The sequence below is a fragment of the Sarcophilus harrisii genome, chromosome 1, assembly GCF_902635505.1.
Source record: "Sarcophilus harrisii chromosome 1, mSarHar1.11, whole genome shotgun sequence".
Classification (NCBI taxonomy): domain Eukaryota; kingdom Metazoa; phylum Chordata; class Mammalia; order Dasyuromorphia; family Dasyuridae; genus Sarcophilus; species Sarcophilus harrisii.
In genome coordinates, this window is record NC_045426.1 from 214,754,870 (window position 1) to 214,782,436 (window position 27,567).

At 35.5% G+C, this 27,567-nt stretch overlaps 2 protein-coding genes across 4 annotated transcripts in view; one reads left to right on the forward strand and one right to left on the reverse strand.

The window, feature by feature from the left end:
* The window catches only part of TSTD2 (thiosulfate sulfurtransferase like domain containing 2), a 34,961-nt gene extending 27,359 nt beyond the window's left edge, over positions 1–7,602 (forward strand). Inside the window, exons 8-10 of one of the 2 annotated variants that reach the window (XM_003761377.4) lie at positions 247–405; positions 795–933; positions 3,362–7,602. In XM_003761377.4, the coding sequence (XP_003761425.2) occupies positions 247–405; positions 795–933; positions 3,362–3,594 (531 nt within the window). In that variant the 3' untranslated portion in view covers positions 3,595–7,602. The remainder of the gene's footprint in view (positions 1–246; positions 406–794; positions 934–3,361) is intronic. The other variant, XM_031969383.1, reaches the window with a different exon arrangement.
* A 1,215-nt stretch (positions 7,603–8,817) lies between these two features.
* TMOD1 (tropomodulin 1) overlaps positions 8,818–27,567 on the reverse strand; it is a 119,223-nt gene continuing 100,473 nt past the window's right edge. The window contains exons 8-10 of one of the 2 annotated variants that reach the window (XM_003761368.3): positions 25,284–25,427; positions 20,794–20,938; positions 8,818–8,998 (exon numbers count right to left, since the gene is read on the reverse strand). In XM_003761368.3, the coding sequence (XP_003761416.1) occupies positions 8,934–8,998; positions 20,794–20,938; positions 25,284–25,427 (354 nt within the window). In that variant the 3' untranslated portion in view covers positions 8,818–8,933. Of the gene's footprint in view, positions 8,999–20,793; positions 20,939–22,104; positions 22,247–25,283; positions 25,428–27,567 lie in introns of those variants that run through there. The other variant, XM_023497346.2, reaches the window with a different exon arrangement.

A 27,567-nucleotide genomic window follows, 5' to 3' on the forward strand; every position in this document is an offset into this window, starting at 1 on the left:
GATTCACCTACCTTCAATTTTCAATTTAAAGTCTTTGAAATAAGCCTTTCCTAAACAGTAGGTGGTAAATCAAAGCCTGCGATTTTAAGAAATCAAGACTGTCAAATCCAAATGCTTCTTTGCCAAGGCTGAGGTTGTTCAAGGGTATAAAACCATGTTGTTCTATTAACTCCTATTTCCCTACTACCCATTGTTGTTCATTGCTTTCAGCAATTGTAATCACATGACAATCATTCAATATTTTAGGGACATTTCCAGAAATGCCTTGCACCAGACATCCGAAAATTCAGTTATTTTCCTAGTTATGTGGACAAAAACCTAAACCTTTTTAAGGACAAGCGTGTGCTGATGTACTGTACTGGGGGCATTCGTTGTGAAAGAGGTTCAGCCTACCTCAGAGCTAAGGTAAGCTGGGCTCCCTGGAGTGTGCAACAATCAGGGACAAATAAGTTCTCAGGAGCAGCATATAGAATGTATACATAAGGCCATACCAGAGGAAAATAACTTTTGTAACATCATCATGTTAAATATCCCTTTAAACTGACTAGTAAATAGAACACCTTAAGTCTTGCTAACAGAAGAATGCCATGAGGGAATAATGAGAGAAAAGTAGCTCTAGTGGAAAGAGCAGGGGATTGAGCTTCAGAAGAATTGGGTTGCTATCCTGGCTTTGCTACTAACTAGCTCTTTGACTATAAGCAAATGACTTTGCCACTCTGGACCTGAGCTTCCCATTTAATCTAACATGATTTTTACTGACATTTTCTAATATCATATTAACTTGTAAAATATAGGGAGTATGCAAAGAAGTATACCAGCTGAAGGGTGGCATCCACAAATACCTGGAAGAGTTTCCTGATGGTTTTTATAGAGGGAAATTATTTGTTTTTGATGAACGCTTTGCTCTCTCTTACAACAATGACATCATTTCAGGTAGGTCATTCACTTCTCCCCAGAGTTCTAAATAAGGATGTTTTGAACTTTTTTTCTCCTAGTCAATGTGAAGAACATAGCCCAAAGCAGTGTGGTCTAATACCCTGGGAGGGGAGTCAGGATATTTAGGTTCCACTGACATCTGCTTTTACATGGGAGAACTCAGACGAGTAATGTATCTTTGTGGCTTTAGTTTTCTCATCAATAAGTCATCTCCAAAGCCCTGCAATTAATCTCTATAAGAATATAATCCTGGAAACTATCCAGAGTTTGTGACAGTTCTAAAATTCTTCCTTTCAGAAGATGAATTTCTGCTGTTAATCTTCATTAGCTCAAAGCTTGAAAACAAAGCCTTTTGAGTAGCCTGTTCATTTTAACAGAAATGAATTTTCAACTAAGAAAAACTTCTCATTGTCCAAACGCAGAAGTTTCTCCATTTCCCATTAACTTCTTTAACAGTTCCTCAGTCATGAAAGAATAAGCCTTTTTATTGAACAAAGCCAGTATTTATTGTATGCAGCAGATTTCATTTTGTGGGAGAATTCAAAGAAAACAATGGACACAACCCTTCTGCTTTTTAAGATCCAATTTAAGGGGTATAGCATTGATGTTTTACCCAAAATAAGTAAAATGAAAAGTGCAGGAGCTCAAAGATAAGAATGAGTAAATCATATTGCAAGAAACCATAGATTTGGTTGCAGTATAATTCAGACTGGAGCGGGAGTTAGAGAATGATAGTCAATAAACAGGCTTTAAAAATATATAATGATTAAGGAGCTATTATAAATTTCTGATGAAGCTGGTGATGTGATACAGATAATACTTAAGGAATGTGGTTCCTGTCTTCATTCTTTAGCTTTGCTTATAAAGGAATATGTTAAAGGCTTTCAGGTTAGGAAGCTTTGAATAGGAATCTGTGTTATGCCTTCAGATCAAATGGAATATGAATGGATATTTAGGACTTGAAATAAGGGGAATAAATTAGAGGGGATGAATCCAAGTCATGTTGCAAAGGAAATATGGATAAGATGTGGATGAATAGTTGGACAAGGTCAGTAACAGAGGGTGCCAAAGATAATCACTCTCAAGGAATGAGAAAGAATAATTAGATTGATCTTCACAGTACAATTTAGAGCAGTAGGTTTGAGGGGAAGTTCATAAACTTAAAGCCAAGGATTAGTAAATATCCATATGTCCGAGAGAAAAAAAGACAGAAAGTGTCCTGGAAAAAAGGAGTGATTGTCCTTGTATATACAAGTAGAAAGAAGACTCTGGCCTCAGGGTGGGAGGTAGCAAGTAGAGGGCTCACTTTCAAAGAGGCTGGACAACTATGTCGTCGAGGGGATTGATTCCCATTCAGGTGTGGGTTGGCCTAAATGGTCTGTGAAGCCCCTTCTGTTGATTTGAAATCTTGTGATTCTGGAATAGCCAAAAGAGAAAAAGTAACCACCAAGAAAGTGAGAAAATCACGGGACAAACACAAAAGGTAATGTATAACCCAAGACTGGGCTGCTCAGTAAATCCCAGTGGTTCACTGTGGCTTTCAGGAACAAATACAAAATGCTCTGCCTGACATTGAGTTCTTCATAACCCAGTCAGTCCCCTTGTACCTTTCAATTCTTCTTACCCCTTATACTCTTCCACATACCCTTTGATGCAGTGATATTTGATCTCTTTGATCTCTTGCTGTTCCAAGAACAAAACTTGGAACATCTCTTCATCTCTTGACTCCAGGCTCATCTCCCATGCGTGGAAGGCTTTCCCTCCCCTGACCCAACTATTGACCTCTTTGGCTTCCGTTACACCCCAATTACAAATCCTGTCTCTTACAGGAAGCCTTCCAGCCCCTCTTAATTACTTCCTTTTTAACCTGTATGTAGTGTGTTTGTACATATTTGTTTCCTTGTTGTCTCTCCCATTAGATTATGACATTCTTGAGAGAGAACTGTCTTTTATCTCTTTTTGGATCCCTGGCACTTAACACCATGTGTGGTACATATAGAAATTGTTTATTTACTGATTAAAAAACCAAAAAAGGAAGGACTAATTAAGCACCGGTGCAAAAGAGAGATGACAAATTTGGAAGGTTAAGCCTCAAATGCAGGAAAGGACTGAAATGAAGTAAAGATTTAGACAGAAAGTGGTTTTAAAAAATGATAGTAACAAAACATACTCATTTGAGAAACCTGAATAGAAAAGAGAAGTGAGCTAAGGCCTCTTTCTTTTTTGTGCCACCTTTTGAAAAAAGGATAGAATTCAGGAAGGAAAAGGACAAAGCCCAGGAACAAAAGGTTTCTGTTAAAAGATGAGAGATTTCAGCATTTAGTGGACACAAAGAGTCCATTTATTAGCTTGTGTTTTTGAGAGAAATCTAACAGCACGGGCTTTGTTTATATGCAACACCTGTTTTTTTTTTTTCCCTCCACAGAATGTACATACTGTGGAACCAAGTGGGACCAATATAAACTCTGTTCCACCTCACATTGCTACCAGCTCATCTTGTCCTGTTCAGACTGCCGAGAGAAAGGCCTTACAGCATGTTGTCTCACTTGCCAGGATAAAGGAGTCAAGCTAATTTCAAGTCCCAGTGAGAAGAGTTTTAAAGAAGAATGTGATTGTACCTTGAAAAGGCCCCGTATACCAGTTGAACTTTCACAATAATCAGGACTTAATGGATGGTGTATATAGGCAAGCTACCAACTTTTGTGAAATTATGCCATTGCTTATATTAAGCACATCTTCAGCGTTTCCCTGTGGGGTTCACAGTGTCAGTTATGAGGGTCAGGATTATCGGCCTACCTCCGTGAGAAGGTCATGACAGTGATAATAATGGTGCATAGTAGCCTGATGTGCTTACCAACAAGAGTATTGTGTGCCATCTGCGACTTATATCATATCATCTATGGGCTGAATTTAAGACTGGTGGGAATAAGGGAGTGATGCTGCTATCATTAGGCTATGTTCTTATCTGAGCATTTGGAAACAAAAAGGGCTGAAATTGATGTGGGGGAAACATAGTGACATTGTTTGGCTACTTGGAAATGAAGCCTGTCAGGATTATGTCTTTGACAATCCTGCAGTAGAGGAATGCTTAGCACCCAATATACAGGACTCCATTGTTAACTCTCTTAAAATTATAGCAAAGTCAACATGTAATTTCAGTTTTGTGAACTTAATGGACAATAACAAATATTTATTTAAAGATGTCTAAGAAATTTTAGACTCTTATAGTTGCCATTGTAGGTTTCACAAACTGGAACTGTGAGAATGTCCTGCATGTACATTAGTGTGCATATGCAGGGCTTAAGATTCAAAATTTGTTCCCTTCATTTGCAATTTGGGGTATCAAGCTACTATTTTGAGACTATCCGGATTTTTTATATTGTATGTTTGATAGTAAAGAAGAAAGAAGGTAAGACATACGAACTTCTGCTGATGTTGCTGTTTTTAGGTTAGCTTTTTAGAAATAAGAAACCTTTAGGAATTAGTCTGCAGATTCCATTTTTCAAAGTCATTCCTTCTTCCATTTAAATCTTCAAGATATTTCCTTTACTTTGTAGAAACATCTCAAGATAAAAAGTCATGGTAGAACAACTATAGCATGAAATGGGGGGAAAGGATAGTTCTCTGGCTATGTAATAACCCACCCCTAATGAATGAATGTACAGCAGTGGGCATATAAGATTCTTTTGCATTATTTCATAGTATTTTCACGAACATCTATTAACTTTAGTTATTGAAATGCACTTATAAAATCATCCTTAATTAGTAATTCCTGGCTTATTCATTATTGTGAATTTTTGAAATTATATAGGTAACAAAAGGAATAATTGCCCTGATCTTTAGCAGGAAAATTGCCTGTGTGACTAAATTTTTTCATGCCCAACAACACTTTGAGGGATTAATTTCCATTTTGTTAGCTCTGCTATACTAAGCCTTAAACATACAAAATTAAATAATATGAATATAAAGTTCATTGCTATCTTAGAATCTCAAACCATGATATGCATATAGCTGGTACTCGTTAGTGGAGAGTGGGTAGCAGAAGTTGTTAACCATTTGGAATCCATTACCTCCAGCAAAAATACAAAGGTCACTTTTCAAGGACTGAGATAAGAAATATACGTAGGGCTATCATTTGGTCATTTTAATAATAAAATGCCTTGAAATAGATAGGGGCACCTGACTTTCAGTCTTCTTAGACCAATTCAGAATTTTAAAAATATTCAGCACATGTGGAAATAGAACCAAGCTGACATTTTCTAACCTTGTTAACCTATAAAAGGTTATTTAATAAGTTAAAACCTATTAAAAGTATCCAGGATTTTTTTTGCTTTATATGTAGTGATTCTTTTATGCTAGCTATTACATCAGAATTCCATAGATGATAATGAGTCTGGAGAATAATAAATCCATAATCTCACATGGAAGACTTTAATAATAAATATAGTCTCATTATTGATACTTTGCTTTACATATTTTTATGTTCCTATTCTAGTCCCTTTGGGGACTTAAAGGAGGCCTTAAAATAGAATTAGACCTCAGCTATCTATTGCAGAAAATAGTTGGCCTTTATTTGACCCCATGGAGACCTTGAAGTCTAGAAGCATTAAGAAAAAGGCAAGAGCAACATTGGGGCAGCACTGATCCCTAAACCTTAGGAGCAAATGGCCCCTCGAAAACTTAAGACAGAGAAATAGCTGGAGGTGTCATTAAATCTTGAGAGGTGAGGGCAGCAAAGGGGAGTCACACATCCTGGCTATAGTCATTCCATGAAGAAAATGTTTTAGAGATACAGGCAGGGTCTCTTAGCTTTCTACTTCGGGTATCCCATGCAGTAAAGATGCTACAAGTGTCCATCATGGAAGATGCTGAACACAAGATTGAGCTAGGGATTTCCAAGCTGAAGGAACCAGGCCTCTAGAAAAAACAGCCATTGAGATAATAGCAAAGCCTCCCAAAAAAACCAAAACTCTGTTGAACTGAAAGTGTCTGAATCAAACTTATGTAAATTAAATTCCATTATAATGCAATAGGGGAACTTCTATTTATATAAACAAACTAATGAATCATTTAGTAAAGCAAATAGTTGGTCTAAGGTTAAAATCACCCCCAGTGTATCTGTTTTATAAAATATGACTTTTGTATGTTATTATAACACTATCTGAAAGTGTGATATGCCTATAAATCAAAATAACCACTCTCTCTGATTCGAGGTAGGAAAACCTAAATAAGTTTTAACATCTTAAGGTATTTCTAACTTCTGACAAGTCATCAAAGCAACTAAATATATGCTTGAAATTAATAGTAATAATTTGTATTTCTCTGGTGGTGTGCACCTTTCAGAGCATTTTCATGTGTTTTTTGAGCCTCAAAATCATCCTGTAATAAACCAGGCCACTTATATTTGTCCTCATTTTGTAGGTGAGGAAACTGAGGCACAAAGATGAAGTGTTTGCCCAGGGTTATCCAGTAAGTTAATGGCAGGACTTTGGGTCTTCCCAATACTAAACCAGTGTTCTTTCTGTGACCCTTGTCCCTTCCTGTAGAAGGGGTAACACATAGGTCAAACTCTGATCTTTTCAACTATTCCCACCTACCTAGGAAGTCTTAATGGATACTGTGTTAACATCTTAGATAACATCATTAAATAATGATAAAAATGTCTCCTCTGTTGCTTGGCTTTCAAGGCAACTATAGACTTCATCATTTCATGAAATTTGAAAGCACAAGAGTGGTGGGTAATATGCTGTTGTCATAATTTATGTATCAAAAAAGCTATATGTTATAGTAGAAGGATCACTAGACACAGTTCTTATAGACTTGAATTCAGGTCCCAGTTTTATAGTTTATTAGCTTGCGTGTTCTTGAGCAACCCATTTCCTTTTTCTAAGCCTTGGTCTCCTCTTCTGTAAAATGATATTGGACTAAGTCACCTCTGGGAGTCCCTTCCTGCTTTGTTTTTCTGTGAGCTATTTAGATGGGGTAGAGTCCTAATTCAGTGGAGATATGGATGACTTTGGAAATGGGTGATAGAACATAATGTGAACTGTGGCTTCTGCACAATATTAATTCTGTGGTAGAATCTTGTATGAACTCTTCAAGAGCTCAAGAAAGTGAATATCTTTGCAGGGTATGAAAACTCAGCAACTTGTATTTTCAGATAGGCTGAACATTCTTTTGCTCAGATTTTATTCTAAAAGACAAATGCCAAGATTTTTGTTTTCATGGACAGAGTCCTCCATGACACACAAAACAATAATAATAAGACCAACTGATTTAATGTTACATTGTAGCTTACAGTGATTCAGAGTGGTTTCAACAATTTCCTACAGAATGGTGCTTTTTCTGGGCCATATTTTGAGGCTCAATACTCCAGCTCCATCTATAGTGACCTTTACTATAGATAAATTAATACATATATATACATATATACATATATATATATATGTGTGTGTGTGTGTGTGTGTGTGTGTGTGTGTGTGTTTTTCTTTAAAAGCCATTGAAACAAAAATAACCCCTCCTCTTTATCAGTATTCTGATAAAGTAAGTCATTCTGAACTCTTCAGCTTTTTTGGCATGCTCTTAAGAGATACTAAATCACAAATTATAAATCTTTCCAAAGGCAATAAAAATATTAGTGTAGATGGCACTTTGGCATATTAAAAGGCACAAGGTCTTTTGGGCTTTGCATTATTTGTGTCAGATGGGACTGGGAGGTTTGTTTAAGAACCATTTTTGTTTGTTCCTTAGAGATGCACAATGTGACAAAACCAGTAGACATTCAGAAATGTTCCCAGCTAGCCCACATCTTGTTATATAGTTTGGCCAGATTCTTCCCATTTTCCATTTTTTGTATATTTAGACCTAAAGGATGGTGGTGTCTTTCCACCATTAAATTAAAAGTAAAATTTTACTTTATGCCTGGAATCAGATCAAGTGGTCATTGTTTGGTAAAGAAAAGGTAGGATGGATTGTCGATTAGCTTTCCCACCATGACAACAAATATCAAATCTATAGATGTTCATCTGTCCCTGGGGGTTGTTCTGGTTATATCATTCTACTTTTTTTTCATCCATATATTCTTCAGCCTTACATAATGTAAAAAATATTTTCAAATAGAATTTTATTTGTCTGCAGGTTTTCTTCTATCATAAGACTGACATTTAATAAAAGGGAAAAATCCTTTCTGACATAAAATGCCAGTTGGTAAATGCATTAAAGTTGTTTTTATTAAAGGAAAATTAAAGAGGAGATATGGGGGTTGAGAAAAAGAGGGGCAGATTTGGAAACTGAACCTTATAATCTAGTTTTTGAATATTCACTTCCAAACACTCAAAAAACCTCTTTGTTGTTTTTATTTTTGTTTGTCAATAACTGTGACTGCTGTTAAGAAACTGTGGCCTTATTGCTCCTGTTTTTCTGTAGGAATTAGAAACTCAATGTTTTTGAGCTCCTCAGCTTGTTGAGTGCAATTCTGAAATTCAGTTCTTAAAATTAAAAAAGAATCATAACAATGACTATCAAACTGTTATATTTGCTAAAATTTGAGATCAAGTTTTAAAATAAAGTTTTTTTATAATGCTTCTAAAACCGACGGGACAGTTTGCTGTTTGTTCATGCATAACACAACCTAAATGTAACCTAGCTAATACCCAGGCTAAGAATATAAACATTATTATGGGGTTAAATTGCTTTGGTACCATTATGTATTCTTCCATGAAATCAGCAGGTTTTTTAAAAAATAATCATCTTGAATTTCTATGACTAAAGAAAGCTTCACATTAACCACAGTTTGTAAAATCTTCAACTACATCCACTAGTTAATTTAAAAACATTTAGTGCATAAAGATGCAATGCAGAACTGAACCACAAAAAATACACTGTGCAGGTGTTTTGTTTAGTTAGTTTTTTTTTTTTTTTTTCTATAGGGTTCTCCCGTATAGCACAAACTCTTAGCAGATGTCCTATTTAAAGCCATAGGTCTCCAGCTTCACAAACTACACGCCACTTCGGCACTTGGGAATAATGGGCCCAGTCAAGTCTGCCAGCCTCCTCTTCCTCACTGGAAAGGAACAGAAATTAGACATGGGTGAGCCAAAGTAATCACTGTGCATGAAAGCATATGGTACATATGATATAAGCAATAACTAAACACTTTAACCTTCAGTGTTCTTAACACTGACGAGCAAAAGGAAGAGTATTTAGATTCTTATTTTAAGAGTCTGAGGTTTTTCTTTATTTTTTTTTTTATGGTGCTTAGTGGGCTAAGCATCTCTTTTATATTTTGTAAAGTTGGCTCAGGTACAGCACTTGTAGAGATCCAATCATAAATGACTCCTGAACAACCACATGTGAACAGTTTGTCTATAATATGGGCTACAGTATGCAAATAGCCAGTGTATGACATTCCCACTTTACTACTTCTTCCTAATCTTTTGAAGCTATTAAATTATCTGAATTTGAATATATATTTATTGTAGTAAATATCAAGGAATTTCTATTAGATACTAGACTAGGATGTTATTATGGTTGAAACATTCCTAAAATTATTGAAATCTTGCTGTTTATATATGTGTATATATATATATATATACATACTATATGCATATATAAATATGATACATGTATGTATACACAGAATGGTTTTTAGAACAAAGATTACACAACATTGTCGATTCCTCCATATTGTGTAACTTGACAATTTCTACAAAGATAAATAAAAGCTCAAACATTGTTCATATTTAAAGAATATAAATGCCATAAAAAGGAAGAATTAGCCAGAAGGGTGCAGAATTAAGACATTAGTTCATGTAATGAATGTCAAAAGCTTTGGCTGTAATAGACCTGATTAGATAACATATATTTAAGGACCTAAGTGTCTGCAGATGAATAAGGAGCAGAAAAGATAAAAAGCCACAAGAAAAAAGAAATATAAACAGATCTGTGTAGAACCAATAGGTGGCAGCAGAAAGTACCGCCTTTATAGCACAGATTCTAAACTATTGCCAAAGGGTAAAAAAAAAAAAAAAATTATCTATACTCAGACATCTCCTATTCCAGAGTTGAGAGGCAATGTCAGAGACCAACAGATTAATTCATACAAGTTGCAACAAAAACTTAAGTACCTAAGGCAAAAATCACAAATATGTGGTAAATAAAGGTAGAGCTGGTCCATGTGGCACTCAAGTGCAGGAGGGCCATAATGCATTTAGCTGAGATTGTCCTAATGAAAAGGGTTAATGATGACGGTGGTCAAGAAGAATCTTAACATGGTGCAAAACTACAAACAGCACTACATAAAAGTTTTGCAAATATATACCACTATACCAAGAAGGTCAATTCTCAATTCATAGGCTTGCTATAGGTTTTTACTGCATGTAAAATAACCTCTTAATAGGACTGTTCAAAAATCTCTCTCTAAAGAAATTAATTTTCAGTTGTATTAGAGTAAAGGAATCTCTAATAGATGGACTCCACTAAATAGCTTTTATAGATTTTTTTTTTTTTAATCTTGACTGTCCCCAGCATGAGAGTGGATTGGGTTTGTTTTTTGTTATTTAGTTTTTTTCTATTTTATGAATTCAAAAGGATGTGGTTTAGGATTTTTACCTATCCTTCATTTGATCTTTGTAAGTGGATTTAAAGGCCTGGAAGCATATTTGGTCTACTTCTGTTTTCATGGGCTTATACTGGTTTCCTGGCAAGAGACCTATCGGTTCTCGCACATTCACTTGAAATAATCATCAAGGTAAAACAGGAGTAGAAACTCCATTTCTACTTATATATAATGATTTATCATCAACAGTAAGTATATAGAATTTGACCACCCCTCAAATAAGGGGAGGGCATAAGGGGAACAAGGAGACCCATAAAGATAATGGCTAAAAACACTGGTATAAAATAAGTTATTTTTCTCTAGCTATGTAAATGAATTCTCACTTTTTCATGCAGTTTGCTATATAAATAAGAAATATTGGTGCGCAGAATTATGTTAGACACCTAACAGTGGTTATTATCAACATCAGGACCAAGTGTGGTATAGCTTTTAGGGCAAGGATGGAAACAGCAATTAAATGATTGTAATTTCTGGAAGTCAATGAATCTGTCTTCATTATGATTACATCTCTACACAAAAAGCATGACCTCATAGGTATAAAGAAAATTTATACTGGATCTTATCCAGAGGACTTTGCTATAATGTCTATATTTCCCAAGGATGTCATTTAAGCATATTTTCAGCATACTTTTTATACCATTGAAGCAAGATATTCTCAGGTCAGGCAACATGATCAAATCTTTAACTGACTAAAGAGAACAAGGTGTCACCCTAAGGACATACATTATAGACAAATTCTTGAGTAGTTTCTAAGTTTAAGATTGGAATGAGTAACTGAAAAATTTATGACATAGAGATAGCTCTAGTCTCTCAAAGACTGTATTAGTTAGAAGGCCTGGAAATGGATCCTGTCATCTAATGATTGACCTACCCTAAGAACTTACAGGTTCATCAAACAATTGGCACAACACCTCTTAAAATTGTCTTCTAAAATGTGAAGGAGCTGAATAGGGAATACCAACATTCATTTACAGTCTTTTGAAATACTGAAATACCCATTCCACATGAATAGTATCATCTAGTGAGAAAGTCTTTCAGACTGATAATTATATGAAACATAGGACCACAAAGTTGGAAAGGACCTGAGAAGTCATCTAGTTCAGGGCTTCTTAAACTTTTTCACTCAATCCTTTTTTGCCCAAGAAATTCTAACATGATCCCAGTATATAAAATAGGTATACAAATCAAACATTTACTAGTAATAAATCAGTTTTGTGATCCCCACATTCAGTTGCATGATCCCATAGAGGATAACAACTGATAGTTCAAGAAGCTTTGATCTGGTCCATACCTGAATAGTAAATCTCCCCTCTTTGCAAGATCCTGAGTAAGTGGTCATCCAACTCATCTTTGAAGGCTCCCAGTGATGAAGAACTAAATTATTTTCCAAAGTAACATTCAGTTTTTGGATAACTGATATTGGAATAAATTGTTTTCCAATTAAAACTAAGATATGCCTCTGTAATTTCAGTATTTAGGTTGGAGTTTTGCTTTCTAAGGCCAAGCAACAAAAATCAATTCACTTTCATGGACCAATCTTTCAGATACTTCAAGACACCTATCAATTCCCCAGCTAAGTATTCCCTGTTCCAAGTTGGCCATTCCTAGTTCCTCCTCTCTGATATACTAATCAAGCCCTCTCAACATGTCAGTCTTCTCCCTCTGAATTACAATCCACTTTGTCAGTGTCCTTTCTGATAATGTAATGCCTAAGATTGAGCTCCACATTTCAGATGTGGTTGAACCAGCACAAAAGTATGACTTTGATTTAAATGAAAGTGTCCAGAATGAGCAATCAGACTGAATGATTTCAAGACATCTTAAGTGCCAAATGACAGACACTACAGAAGTTATCAACCAAGTAATCACATATCAACAAAGTCCATTAGGTCAGCATCCTTTCTTGCTTTAAATTTTGATATATGCACACCCTCATCTAATATTTCACTTAAAATGCACTATAAATTTACAGCTGTTATAATTTGTCCTTTATTTTCAGAGTTTTGATGAGTTAGAATGAGTATGTTTTCTGCTTGGTTTCTGTTCTGGTCAGAAACTTTAAGGGTCTACCCTCTCAGCTCAATATTTGTGATGGTAAAATGGGCCATTCTTTTGTTTCAAGTTTATAGCTATAATCCTGTGAATAACTTAAAATTCTCCCCTTTTCCAGGACTGAAGAGTCTCTGGATGGTAGAAGGGTGTTCAAAAACTAAGAACTGTCTTTTTCAGAAAACCAAAGAATTTTCTATTTTTGCAGAATGCCTCAGAGCATCACCCAGTTTTTGTCATCCAGAAAGAAAAGAAAAAAGATCTTTGGCTTCCCTTTTCTTAGAATTCTCTAGCAGAAATGTCACACTTTATCTTAGTACTGCATTCCAATGACTCAGATCTCTGTTCCTCCATCCCCCCTCCGATCTTTTTTTTTTTTTTTAAGATCATAGAAGAATACAAATGGCAGAACTGGGTTCTGAGCAAGATGCCATCAGTAGACATTCTTAGTGTCCTTTGGAGGGAAGTAATGACCTTCACAGATGAGAATCTAAACTTGTTACTATTCTTTTCCATAATAAGAATATAATTTTCAAATTTGTAGCTCTGATTTTGATTTTTTTATTTATATTTTTTAGTGGAGAGGTCTTTGCTGATAGATTTTTAGGGAATAAGAAACATAGTTAATGTAGTTATAAATAGTTACAACACAAGAGGCAGCTGAAATAACACTGTTGAAAATAGTCTATCAGGATAGTGCCTGATTGCTCCACATCAGCCCATGCACACAGGCTGCAAAAAGTGTGTGACAACATTTTGAGAACAAACACTTGTGCTAAATCTTCTAGGTCATTCAACCAAAAGGTTAAAAGAAAAGAAGACATGCTAAGAGGGATAATGGCACTGTACAGTGCTACAAATCCTTCCTCAGGGAGCAGCAGATTTTAAAGGCTGAAAGTAGTTCCACTTGTTGATTTTATGTATCCCAAGGAAAATGTCTTTTGTGAGTGGAAATACAGACCTTATTTCATCTCCCCAGCTAGGAGAAGGGAAAAGGGAGAAGGAGAATGAGAATAAGGGAGAAGAGGAAAAAAGAAGAAAGGAGGAGATGGAGAAGAAAGAGGGGGAAGAGAGACAGAGACAAACACAGAGAGAAAGAGACAGAGAAAGAGGCGACAGAGAGGCAAAGATGGAGACAGAAGAAAAGAAGAGGAAGGAAGAGGAAGGTGACCAAGAGACCGGGAGGGCGAGAGAGGACACACTCTGACAAAAAAAGAATTTTAAATAAACACTGAAAATAAAGCCTAGATGGATATCTTTTTATCAATGATATTCCTTACTATTAGGCATAATATTATCATGATGCTAGAAATTGACAGTAATGTTGAGCCCATTCCCTTATGAAGCACTAGAAAGAGCAGGAAAAATATCATTTGCCCACAATCTTCTTATGCATTATTCATATAAGGAATAGTAATATGCAACCAAACAATCATATTTTTTAAAACACATGAAACCCTCAAGTCAGGAATATTTCTGAGATTCACTTTTTTACTACCCGATATTCAGGGAGTCCCTTTTCATGCCTCCTCTCACCTTCATATTAAAACAATGTGGGTAAATGTTACAGTTAATCATTCTGAATTAAGTATTTATCAACTTGCCTAAAGACATATTATATTGCTAGACAAATTAACAAATGTGTTTATGGAGCAAATTATCAGTTTCAATTATCTTTAAGTTGTTCATCCTTTAAGTAAATTAAAACTCCTCAATATCTTTTAGACACTAACTTTTGAAAAACTGGAATCGAGGAACCCAAGAATTGTGATGATGCTATATATTATACAGTTTTTGAAATAAGTCTGGACTTGGAGTTAGAAGATTTGAGTTCAACATAGACTCTAAAATACTAGCTGTGTTTGGGCATAAAAATATAATATCAATTTGAAACTTAATTAATGTTATCCATATTTGATTCATGAAAATATCGTATTCTCAAATCTGTTTTCCAAAGCCTCCCTACTGTGACCCATACTTCAGGCTCAGAAAAATTTAACTCCACAATCTCATCTCTCTTGCCAAGGGTCACATGCTGAATAGAATAGCAACAAACATCCCTCCATTTGGAAAACCTCCAACTAAGCTGAGCTGTTGGAATAAGTCCCATAGATTTCCAAAGAAACTGTTTAAGTACATTTCCCTTTCTTTAAACCAGCATTTATACCATGAGAGTAGTTTTCAGCATGAGAGTAGAATGAATATTTTCTAGTTGAATTCCACTGTTGAAGGAAAAAGTTTATAGACTATAAGACCTAGGATGGCAAAAAAAAAAAAAAAAATTAGATTGATGGATGGGACAAATATTTTAAAGCCACACAGTGTGGCCATGGTTTCCTGATGTCTGACACCTTTTAATTTGAAATTTATTCATTTAGACATTTTTAAGATTTGCTTTTTCAATGAAATATGAAAAACCATAATGTGGAGCTGTATACATTTGCCTGGGACATTCCACAACCCAATTTTCAAGATTCTATTCCCCTTATTAAGTTTGCATAGGAGCAATTAAGACATAGTGGGAAAAGCACTGAATTGAGAAGGCAGGAAAAAAGAGAGAGAAGAAAATTGTATGAGTGACTGATAGGAGTTTGAATTAATGAAATAGGTCAAAAGTTGACTTGGGGAAGAAAAAATTTGTGAAATTTGGGGAAAATTTTGTAAAATTAAAAATAAAAATTCCAGGCCATATTTTACTTCTAAGCTGAAAGAGAAGTATTTTCAATAAGATATAAAAGAACTAAGGAGGACATAAAAAGAAGAATATAAAGAAGATTGGCAGATTAGGAAACACAACCTGAAGCAAGATTCTAAAAGAAAAAGGAGAGAGAATTGGCAATATAACATATGTTATTGTAAGTAAAAAAAGACGAAATTGAAAGTAAATGTAAAGAAGGAAGAATGATGATTCAAATATCCAAGAATACACAGTATTTAAATACTTTAAAGTCCTCAAAAATGGAACTGCTGAAAAACAAAACAAAACAAATAAAAAGAATAGTTTCAAATGTCTCTCTTTAAAAGTCCAAAATTTAGGCAATAAATAAAAAGTGTTTACATTAAGGGGAATATCTGACTTTACAGGTTATCACTGAGGCTTGGTGGAATTAAACCTATGACTAGACCATAGTTCTAGGTGAGCATAACATTTTTAAAAGAAATAGTATACTAAAAAAAAAAAAGGAAGGGGGGAATGGTAGCATGTTAATAAAATATAGTGAGGAATCAGAATGGGGAAGTATGATGTTTCTATAATGCTACTATCATATTTAGATGAAGGCCAATGGAAGAAGAAATAAGTGATTTAATCACTAACATATATTACAGACCACCCCAAACATTAACAAAAAATCAGATAAGTAGCCTGGGAAACTGTTTAAAAAAAACAACAACAACAACCCTGGCCCAAAGGCTTGATATAGTGGAGAGAGAAAATTTCAACCATCCAGATGTATACTGGGAGAGATGATGGAAAATAAATCTCTTGAGAAAAAGTGCAATTTGTCTAAAGAAACAATAGTTATACAGAATACTCACCAGCCAACTTAAATTTTAAAAAGTAAATACAGAAAGTGTATTCAAGGTCAGGTTAATTTAAGAGGATGAACATGAGTGTGTTACCTTCCTGTAAAAATAGTGCCAGGAATTCTAAAGCTCAGAATGAGCTGAGATTGGGATACAGGATGTGGGGATGAGGAGAGAAATAAGGACAACAAAATAGGAAATAGGTCTTGTGTGTATGTGTGTGTGTGTATTTGTGTGTGTGCATGAGTGTGAATATGTATGTGTATATGTGTTTATGTTAGTTATTTTGGGAGAAAAAGGAGGATCAAAGAATGGTGGGTGTTTATTATGGTGGATGTTGTTCAGTTCTGTCTGATTTTTAATGACCCATTTAGAGTTTCTTGGTAGAGATACTGGAGTAATTTGCCATTTCCTTCTCCAGTTCATTTTACAGATGAGGAAACTGAGGCAAACAGAGTTATGTGACTTTTCAGTCATATAACTAGTAAGTTTCTGAGGTCAGATTTGAACTCAGAAAGGTTAAGCTTTCTGATTCCAAGCCCAGTGTTCTTATTCACTGTGCCACTTTGCTGCCCTCATGAAATGATAACCAAAATAAAGTAAAAATCAGTTTCTCTTTTGTTGTTTCTGTTTTCCCTGTCAAGAAGGATGAATTTCAGTTTCAATTGATCAATGATGGACAGAAGCAGCTACACCCAAAGAAAGAACACTGGGAAATCAATGTAAACTGTTTGCATTTTTGTTTTTCTTTCCGGGTTATTTTTATCTTCTGAATCCAATTCTCCCTGTGCAACAAGAAAACTGTTTGGTTCTGCACACATATATTGTATCTAGGATATACTAAAACATATTCAACATGTATAGGACTGCTTGCCATCTAGGGGAGGGGGTGGAAAGAGGGAGGGGAAAAATCGGAACAGAAGTAAGTGCAAGTGATAATGTTGTAAAAAATTACCCTGGCATGGGTTCTGTCGATAAAAAGTTATTATAATAAAAATAAATAAATAAAAAAGGATGAATTTTACACTGGAAATGGTGGAAGGTAAATAGCAATACCCAAGATAAGTAAAAGAGCAAGTAGTTGCCTTTACTGAATTCAAGTCCGCTGACCCAAATAATCAAAAGAACTAGACGATGTCATGGCTAAATATTCAGTGATATCTGAAAGAACCTGAAAAAATGAAGGAGAAAGAAGAAGAGGAAAAGGGAGAAGGAAAAAAGGAAGAGAAAAGAATGGGGGAGGGAAAGACAGATAAACAGCAGACACAGAGACAGACAGAAAGCAGAAAGCAAGAAAGTGACAGAGATACAGTCCAAGAAAAACAGACAGACAGACAGACACACAGATACCATAGACCCAGAAATGGGCAAATATGTCCATTAAAAAAAAAAAAGGTGGAGGAAACAATCCCTGCAAATTATAGGCCATTGGGTACAGTCCTGAGATTTATAGGAAAATTCTAGAACAGATAATTAAAGAAATGGCTGGTGAAAAACTAGAAAGGGAAATGGTAATTACAAAGAACAAACAAGTCAAACCAGACTAACTTCATTTCCTTGTTAAAATTATTGCTAGTAGATGAGGGTAATATTGTAAATATAGTTTGCCTAGATTTTATTGAAGCTTTTGAGAAGACAGGAAATAAGCATTTATGAAGTACCTACTTAATGAATAATTATTAGTTAGCCTAGATAACCCTAGACAACCACTTGCTGCATATGGTAAAGATTCATTCTATTTGTAGATTGGACTCAGTGACTTAGATGATCTCTTCCGATTCTTTTTCCATGATCTGGAATCAGAGAACTTGGTTTGAGATCCAGCTCTGTCACTTACATCCAGTGTGACATTCAGTTAATGTCTTACATTCTCTGGATCTCGGTTTCCTCATCTTTAATGAGCACATTAGGCTGGATAACCTCAAAGGTCCTTCCAATTTTAGAGTTTATATTCAAATTTTAAGTTCTCACTTGTCTTTTGTTTCCCTCCCTCCCCGATGATGATGATGATGATGATGATGATGCCCTTTTCAACCTAGTCAGTGCAGTCTCCTCATTGTTCTTTTCAAATAAATATTTTGTTTACTTTTCCCTTAAACATTTGCTCAAACATTTCTCCCCACTTGAAAAACCTTCTGATTTCTTATCTACCTGTTCCATCATTTCTTTTAAGACCTAACTAAAAGCTTATTATTTTCCCCCCAAAAATCTTTACTTTATTGCTCTATTCTTCACCAAGTATTCCACAGATATACTCTACATATGGTTTGAAAACTGCTATCTGTAATCCACTGATACTGATTGTTGTCTACATCTTCATATTTCATGACATCTAGCACAAAGTGTTTGGCAGATTTTTTGTTGTTGTTCAATCACGTCTGACTCTTCATGACCCCCCAAGATTTTCTTGGCAGAGATAATAGTTTGTCATCTTCTCCAGTTCATTTTACAGATGAGGAAACTGAGGCAAATGGGGTTGGTTAAGTGACTTTTGAACTCAGAAAGAAAAGACTTCCTGACTCCAGGCTTGGTGCTTTGTCCACTGCACTACCTAACCTAGGATAAATCACACTTCCTTAATAAGTGCTAAATCTAACTTTCTTGCCCTTAGTGCATCTTTATTCTGAGGATAACTGGGATTACTCTTTCCTGCGTGTTTTAATTTTCCTGTGTAATAATCATGGGATGAGACCAATTTTGCTATGAGATTCACAGCCTTAGCCTCCTCCACACGCATTATTACTCAGAGCTGATCTGGTAAGACAATGAGTAACCATAGGCCAGTCAACAAACTGTAGCTCTATTTGGCACTTGTGAAAAATTTCAAGACACACATATGGTTTCTATTCATGAGATCTAATTCTACTCAAAGCCCCTAATATAGTCAAAAGTCTCTTTAGTGCAACAGCTATTACCAAGATCTGTTTCAGCCTACTCTACCCTTGGCCAAAAAAAAAAAAAAAAGCTTCAAAAACAAATTAGTGATGGAGCTAAGACAAACTTTACATTGTAGCTTTTGATCATTTATTCATCCAGAGGTGTTAAGAGTATTTTAACTTAGAGAGTCTGCAGCTGTGGTGCTAGACTTCAAGTCCGGAAGCCCTGAGTTCAAATTCCATCTTTAACACTTACTAACTGTGTCATCATGAAAAAGTCACTTGAGTTCCTGAGACTAAAGTTTCTCCTCTGCAAAATGGATTAAGAGTACCTATACTTAGCTCTCTTCAACAATGAGATGATTCAAACCACTTCCAATTGTTTAGTAATGAAGAGAGCCATTTACACCCAGGGAGAGGACTGTGGGAACGGAGTGTAGACCGACATAGTTTTTTCACTCTTTCTGTTGTTGTTTGCTTGCATTTTTGTTTTCCTTCTCAGGTCTGTTTTTTTTTTCTTTCTAGATCCAATTTTCCTTGTGCAGCAAGAAAACTGTATGTATATGTATACATATATTGGATTTAACATATTTAACATGTATTGGAATACCTGCCATCTAGGGGAGGGGTTGGGGGGAAAGAGGGGAAAATTTGGAACAGAAGGTTTTGCAAGGGTCAGTGCTGAAAAATTACCCATGCATATGTTTGTAAATAAGAAGTTATTTTAAAAAGTACCTATAATAATTTTCTCAAATCACTATCATTTGAGGTTCACATTAAATAATGCAGGCCAAGTACTTTGCACATGGCTGTCCAAGACAGCTAGGCTAGGAGGAGCCATAGTACAAAGAGTGCATTGCATCTGGAGCCAGAAAAGACCTGAGTTCAAATCTAACCTCAGATACTTATTAGCTGTGTGACCCTGGGCAAGTCAATGGGTCTGTATCCCAAAGAAATCATGAAAAAAGAGAAAAGGACCCACATGTGCAAAAATATTTGTGGCAGCCCTTTATGCAGTGGCAAGGAACTAGAAATTGAGTGGATGCCCATCAGAGAATGGCTGAAAAATTTATGGTATATGAATATAATGGAATATTATTGTTCTATAAGAAACGATGAGCAGGCCGATTTCAGAAAAGCCTGTATTTATATAAGCTGATGTTGAGTGAGGTGAGCAAAACCAAGAGAACACTGTGCAGAAAAATAGCAAGATTATAAGATGATCAACTATGAACATTTAGCTCTTCTCAGTAATATTGTGATCCAAGACAATTACAATAGACTGAAGATAGAAAATGCCATCTGTATCCAGTGAGAAAGTAAAGGAGATGGAATATGGATAGAAACATAGTATTTTCATCTTTTTTCTCCTTTTCTTTTTTTTCTGATTTTTCTTTCACAACATGATTAATATGGAAATATATTTTAAATGATTGTACATGTATAGTCTATATTAGCTTGCTTGCTGTCTTGGAGAGAGGAAATTTAATGGCAGGAGGGAGAAAAAAATTAGAAGCTCAAAGTCTCATAAAAATGAATGTTGAGTGGCAGCTAGATGGCACACTGGATAGAGAGAGCACTGACCCTGAAGTCAAGAGGACCTAAATTCAAATGTGACCTAGCTGTGTGACCCTAGGCAAATCACTTAACCCAATTGCCTCAACAACAAAAAATGAATGTTGAAAACTATACTTACATGTAATTGGAAAAATAAAATGCTATTGAGAAAAAATAAATTTAGAGTCATCTTTCTCCAGTTCTTCAAAAATTTCATAGGACTGGCTAACTTACCAAGGTCATTATTATTCATCATGGCATTAGAAGCCCGGAGCCGAGGGCCTTGCTGTGTAAAATGATATCCAAATTTTAAGAGAGTTGTGTTTTGTTCCAACATGCTCACAATCTCCATTTCCACCTTGTTTCCCAGGGGCTGGCTCTTTGATAAAGAGAAAAAGAAAAGCAAGAATTGTGTGAGAACCGAGCATCTCCCATTTGATTCCCTGACCCAAGCTATAGTTTAAGCACCCTCTTTCTCAACTGAACAGTATCAACAGGTCAAAAGTTATCCCAACAAAGATGAGTAAGGAAAATAGACAAAAGACACTAGGTGTTTTTCTCTTTCCTTCATAGGAACAAATTAGAAACTGGAACAGTGTAAGATAACAGAGTCCAGTAGATCTGACCTGACTCTGAAATTTCAGGCTTTCATGAATAAAGAAATATAATCATTAAGTCATTTAAAAAAGACTCCTTCAGACTGTTACTTTTCCTAATGGTCTGGTATCAAATGAAAATTCTCAAGACTATAGATCAGAATAGACTTCAGTGAGTCTGTAGATAGAAAATCTTTATTTTCACTAATCTTTGATTTCTTTTGTAATCCTTGTATTTTATTTTATACATTTAAAAATATTATTCTGAGAAGCTCATAGGCAAGATCAGATGAGTAATGGGGTCCATGATTCCATTAAAAAAGTTAAGAACAAAAATGCTTAAGAATCCTTGACATAGATCATCTGAGTATTAAGATCTACTTAAAGTATTGTGGATTCACTGGAAGTATAGGCAGGAAATCAACAAAAGTTTATACTCGGTAGAACTTGCTCTGTCATTTATTAGCACCACTGATGAGGGACTTTCAAAGCATTCATAATAACAAAGATCTGTCCACATAATGCCGCATATCTAAATTGTCAGAAGCCTTTAAGGTGCCATAAAAATGGACACTGAACTGTGATGGCTTGACAGACAATGCATGTTTCCCATTAGTTTGAGAAAAGACTGAAATGTGAAAATGTGGTACCCCTTCTGTGTCAATTATTTAAGAAAAGTCCAAGTCACACTCAGGAATGTTTAGTTCAGAAAAGTTACTATCACAATAAAAGAAACTGACCATTAAAAAATATAACACCTTCCCCTTTTCCCACCATGTGATGATCACATTGAAGGTAGAATAACATGATTAGGGTCTGAGAGTCAAATAAAATCTGTGAGAGGAGCAAAGAATCTTGCTTTAGGAAGAAGCTGATTAAGAAGAAATGTTACTCAATATATTTCTAACATTTAAAACAAACTTGCACAAAGAATTGAGCTTTTACCTATAATTCTTCCCTGACTTGGAGGCTTTTCTGACATATGTTGAGTCAAAGTTGGAATTTGTTTTATAATTTTGGAAATTTCAATTAGAGATTTTTCCCTCTCCAGGTATCCAGACAGATGTTGATGATTTGTTCTTGGTCCTATCCTACACATATAATATATCAAGAAAGAAGAAAAAAAACAGAGCTTTTTTCATACCCTCTTCTTTTTCTAGACTCCAGATAAGAAATTTGATTTAGTATGTCATCCCTCAGATCCATCTAGGGTGTTCTGGTAGTCATTCTTTTTATTTTGTTACACTCCCCCCCCCCCCTCAAAATCCTACTCATTTTGTTATGTAGTAGACAATAGGAGCCTTAGGGAGAAGTGACCACATCTTATGCTTTGTAAAAATTAGCCCTAGAGTTGAGAAAAGCAAATTTACAATGATTTGGTTTATAGATAGTATCCTAAAAGCTAAAATTCTGTTGAGGAGACAAACTTAAAAGAGAAATTGAAAACTTTCAAGAATAAAATACAGGAGATCCAAACAAAAATTCTATTTAGGGAAAAAGGGGAGTTATCTGCCCAAAGAGATCAATGTAGATACATAGAGAAAATTGACCAACTTAGATTAAAAAAAAAATACGTGTATAAAAGATGAAAACAAGACCAGATAATGGAATATTAATGTAAAAGTATCACATTATTCTATAGAAGGAATGTCAGGAGCCTAAAAAGAGTAAGTTAAGACAGTAATCTTTGGCCACAAAATGAGAAGATGGGAATCACTGGAAAAGATCTTGATGTTGAGAAGATTTGAAGGCAAAAAGAAAAGGAGGCAGCAAAGAATGAGATGGATTGTGTCACAGAAACAAGGAACATGAATTTGGATAGACTTCGGGCCCTTCCTTGCCTCTCTTCTCTCTCTACAAATTCTTTCAGTGACCTCACTATCTCCAATAAATTGATTATCTGCAGATGACTCCCAGATCACTATCTCCAGCCTTAATTTTGCTCATGATCTCCATATCCTCAATTTAATTGGCTACTGATTGTTGAGATCCTATTAGCATCACAAACTAAATATTTTCAAAATGGAACCAATTTTATTTCCTCTTTTCTCTGCTCTGAACTCCTTCCTCCAATAAACTTTCCTATTTATGTTGAAGGTATCATTGCTCTTTTCACTCATTTATATTTAAAATCTTGGAGCTGCCCTTGACCTTTCTTTCTCCCTGGCTTCCCACAGCCAATCAGTTAACAAATCTTGTCTGTCTCTATCTTGTCTATCTCAAACCTTTGGTTTGCATTCATAGCATTCTATTTGGTCTCTTACATAGCTAAAATCTTAGTGAAAAGCTCTCATAACCTCTTCACTGTACTACTAAATAGCTTCTTAATTGTTCTCTCCACTTCCAGATCTTGCCTTTCTAATACATCTTTCACACGGTTTCTAAAATATTATTCTTTAAATACAAATCTGATCCTGTCATTTCTCTGCTCTAGAACAAAATATTAACTCTTCAGGCTATCATTTAAACCCATATGAAGTTTGGCTCCTAGCTATCTACTTCAATCTGGCTCCTTTCTAGAACTGTTATTGCAGGACTCCCTTCCACATACTCAGCATTCCAAGCTAACTTGCTCTATTAACTGCTCCCTAAATTCAGCATTTCACTAACCATCTCCATTCCTTTGCATAGTCAATGCACCATGTCTGGAATTCAATCCCTCTACATCTTGACCCTTTAGAATCCTTAGCTCAGCTCAGATACAACCTCTCATGTGAAATCTTCCTTGATTAATCTCTTTCTACCCAGTTGTTAGTACTTACTCCATCCCAAAATGTTCTTTGTTTACATATCTATATATATTCACACACTAGTGGAAAGTAAGGAACTGCTTTATCTTTTTTTTTTTTTTTTTTTTTGGTCTTTGTAATTATAAGATACAAACCCAGTGTCTTGCACATAGTAGCCACTTAAATTTAGGTGAGGGCAAAAGAGTTCTCTCCAAGTGTTTAAATAGATGTCATTTGGAAGAGGAGCTAAAAACAACAGATGAATGTTGCAGAAATGGATGGATATTTCTCCAATGGATATCAAGTTTCACCTAATTCCATGTAAATGTGAGATTCTCTCCAGGCACCCTTGGGACACCTGTTCAGCACAATCCCAATGTCCATTCCTACAACTGCTAGTGAATTCTGACACATTCTTTCTTCCATCTGTTCTCCTATTCCTGCCTCTGAAGGAATAGCTCAGAACAGAGAGGTAGAAGAATGATTGATGAAATGATATAGCAGAGAAATCAGACTGTATAAGATACTTCTTTGAAGGATAATGAAGACAAAAGACTTCTTGGCACTGATGCAAAAATAATCCCAAAGAATAAGAACAATAAAAATCATGTTAAATTTTATATAACGCCTATTGTGCACCAGACACTGTGCTAAGAACTTTACAATTAGAGAAGAAATCATTTATGGGAAGAAAGAATCATATTTTGAAAGTGAACGTATAATTAATACCTTTTAAGGAGTTTGAAAAAAAAAAGAACGAAGGAAAAACAGATTGAAAAGAAAAAAACAGGTCAGACTAAATGTTATCCTTGAATTAAAGCATTCAAGAAAATAACTTGAGAGGTAATCTACCATATAGGGTAGAAGACCACCTTTGGCATAAATAAGTCAGGAGTGTGTTTCATACATATTGCTATAGAACACTGTTTGAATCATTTTATCTTTCTCTGCCTATCTCTAGGCAACCCTCAAAGGCTCTAAATTGCAAAGGAGTTACCTATTTGCATTGCTGAAAAAAGTTCCCATGCCAGAACTTCCCTATATCAATGAAAGCATTGGTTCAGACCTAAATTTATAAATAAGCAAATAAATAAGTAAATGAATAGATGGATAAATAAAAATATAGATAACTAAAGATTAATATTTTAGTCAGTAACACACAGGAAAATAAAACTAGTAAAAGGTACAGAAAGGTAGGGAAATATTTGGGCTGAATTAAGAAACACTGGGAAGTATTGGCAACATGAAGAACTGAAAAAGAGAAACATCTTTTAGGCAACTAGCTTGTTGTACAATTGTCTATTTAGCTCTTTGGGCCTTGGTTTCCTCATTTGTAAATTGTTTCTGAAGTCCCAACTAGTTCTACAACTCAAAAGAGTGGAGATGGTGCTCATCTTACCTGGTTGTCAATTTTCAATTCCATCAATGAAGTATTATGCTGAAGGGCTTCTACCAGGGACAGGATTCCAGATCCAGAAATAAAGTTTGATTCAACATTGAGGCTCTTCAACACAGCATTAACCTTTAGCATTTCAGCTAGTGCCTTCAATCAGAAAAGAGAAATGATATATATACACTAAGCCATATCAATTATCTTAGCAAAGATCTGAAAACTTTTCTCAATCATCCTGAAAACTGGAACACATTTTGCAAACAGCATGGCTTGCTAGCATAAACATGCTGAGGAACAGAGTCTAAAATACCTACATGAAGCCCGATTTCTTTTAACCCTTGTCCCTTCCACATTCCAGATGAGATGAATTTCACAGAAGAATTTTCCTACACTGGATATTGGGGAGAAGGAAGGGGCATGTCATTTTATTGTAGTCTTAGCTCTTAGCATAATGTCTGGCAGAACAAGTGCTTAATAAATATTTGTTAACTGCATGATTGATTTTATTTTATTTTTTCACAAGAAAGAAATGAGAGTGGGGAACATATCTCTCCCTTTACCCACAACCCTGTTTTCCACTGGTTGAGAGAACAGGGAAGAAAGCAAAGCTGCTGACCAGGAATAGTAAAAACCTAGATCACAGGGCATTCAAAGGGATTTGATCTGTTGGGTACTGAGATGATAATCAGTGCACCCTAGGAAAACAAAATAATTACTAACTGGTGAAGTAAAGTTTCATTGGGTAAGAAAGTCTTAGGCAGAAAATATAACTTTCAGAAATTACAAGCACAAGTCCAAATCAATGATGTCTCCATGTTTGAAATGCTAGATTTCCCCAAATTGACATGCTCTGTCCAGGACAAACAGCTCAATGCTGGCAGATTTTCCTTTTGAAAATCTAGTATAAGCTTGGTTATATTTTCTTGCTATCCCTCTATAAGAAAAGTAGCAAATAAAAGCAAGATCAATCCACCAGTGAAAATATTTCATCACTAAAATCCTAGTGTTTGTCTAGGAATCGGCCAGTTCTACACCTCCAAAGGGGAAACGTGCAAAGTCTCTAATGGTTTATATCAGCATAGCCATGCAGTTTGGAGAACTCCATCCTCAAACCCACTTTTTCCTCAACTATCTGAGCAATTCAGAATCATTGGATGTCAGAGCTGGAAGAAGGCTAGAAGTTATCTAGTTTGTGATTCTAGTCTGAATCGAAAATAAGAATCCCTTTTAGTTTCCTTGACAAAACTATTTTAGAAGGCCTCCAATTAAAGTGTGGGTTCTGGATTGATTACTTTTATAATTCCAATGTACCTCCCTTGGATACAGTGATCGCATCACCTATCTTTCATAATTATTTGGGCGTGGATTTGATGAGGGGAGCCCCAAAACTCTTTCTCTTTGACTTTGGGAATGAGCCATGAAGTAAAGCACTTGAGAAGCTCCTTGAAGAAGAGGTTCTCTTTGAACCTTGGCTCTGCAAAAGATCCACCCCAGGGAATCAAGATAAAATGGTTTCATTCTGTTATCTAGGTGGGACTGATTGAGTACCATTCCTACTTAGCCAGAGCTGGAGATTCCAACCCTATTGAATTGGAGATTAGCCCAGAGACACTCATTCAATTCCAAGATTTTCTATTCTGATTCCAGTTCAAACTGCACCTAGCCCCTATCAAGAACTGCCCCCAGCTTCTAGCCTAGGCTTCAATTATGAAAAGAGCCAACTTGGGGCTTGCTCTTTGCAGAGGACCTAACATGCCATGCCATCTCTCTCCTTAGCATAGCAGCCACCCTCTGCCTGATGAAATGATATTCTCTTTCAGCATTACCCCCTCTTTATCTCTTTCTCACCTATTTCCCTAACAAGACTTTATACCTCTCTGTCGGGATTTCTCTGCTAGAAACTTTACTTTTCTGTCAGGACCTTGCCACCAAGGAATTCAATCTTTCTATTTATGCATAGCAAAGACTGACTTCCCAATGCCAATAATAAACTTCTTTTTGTTAGTCTAGCTTTTTGGGTTTGTAAATTCCTTTATGAAGGATCTCTGAGTCACCAGAAGGGGGTTCCCCCAACTCCCTGCCCTACGCTGAACCTCATCATTTGGGGATACAACCCCAACCTTCTTCCTTTAACTCCCTGACCTTCAGGAGCCCTGAACCTCTTCATTTGGTTCCCTGAACCCCAATCCTCATCAGATTCCTATATTAATATTCCAATAGGACCTTAAGTTATCTAGCATTTATATAGCACTTTACAATTTGTAAAATGCTTTTCAAATATTATCTCATT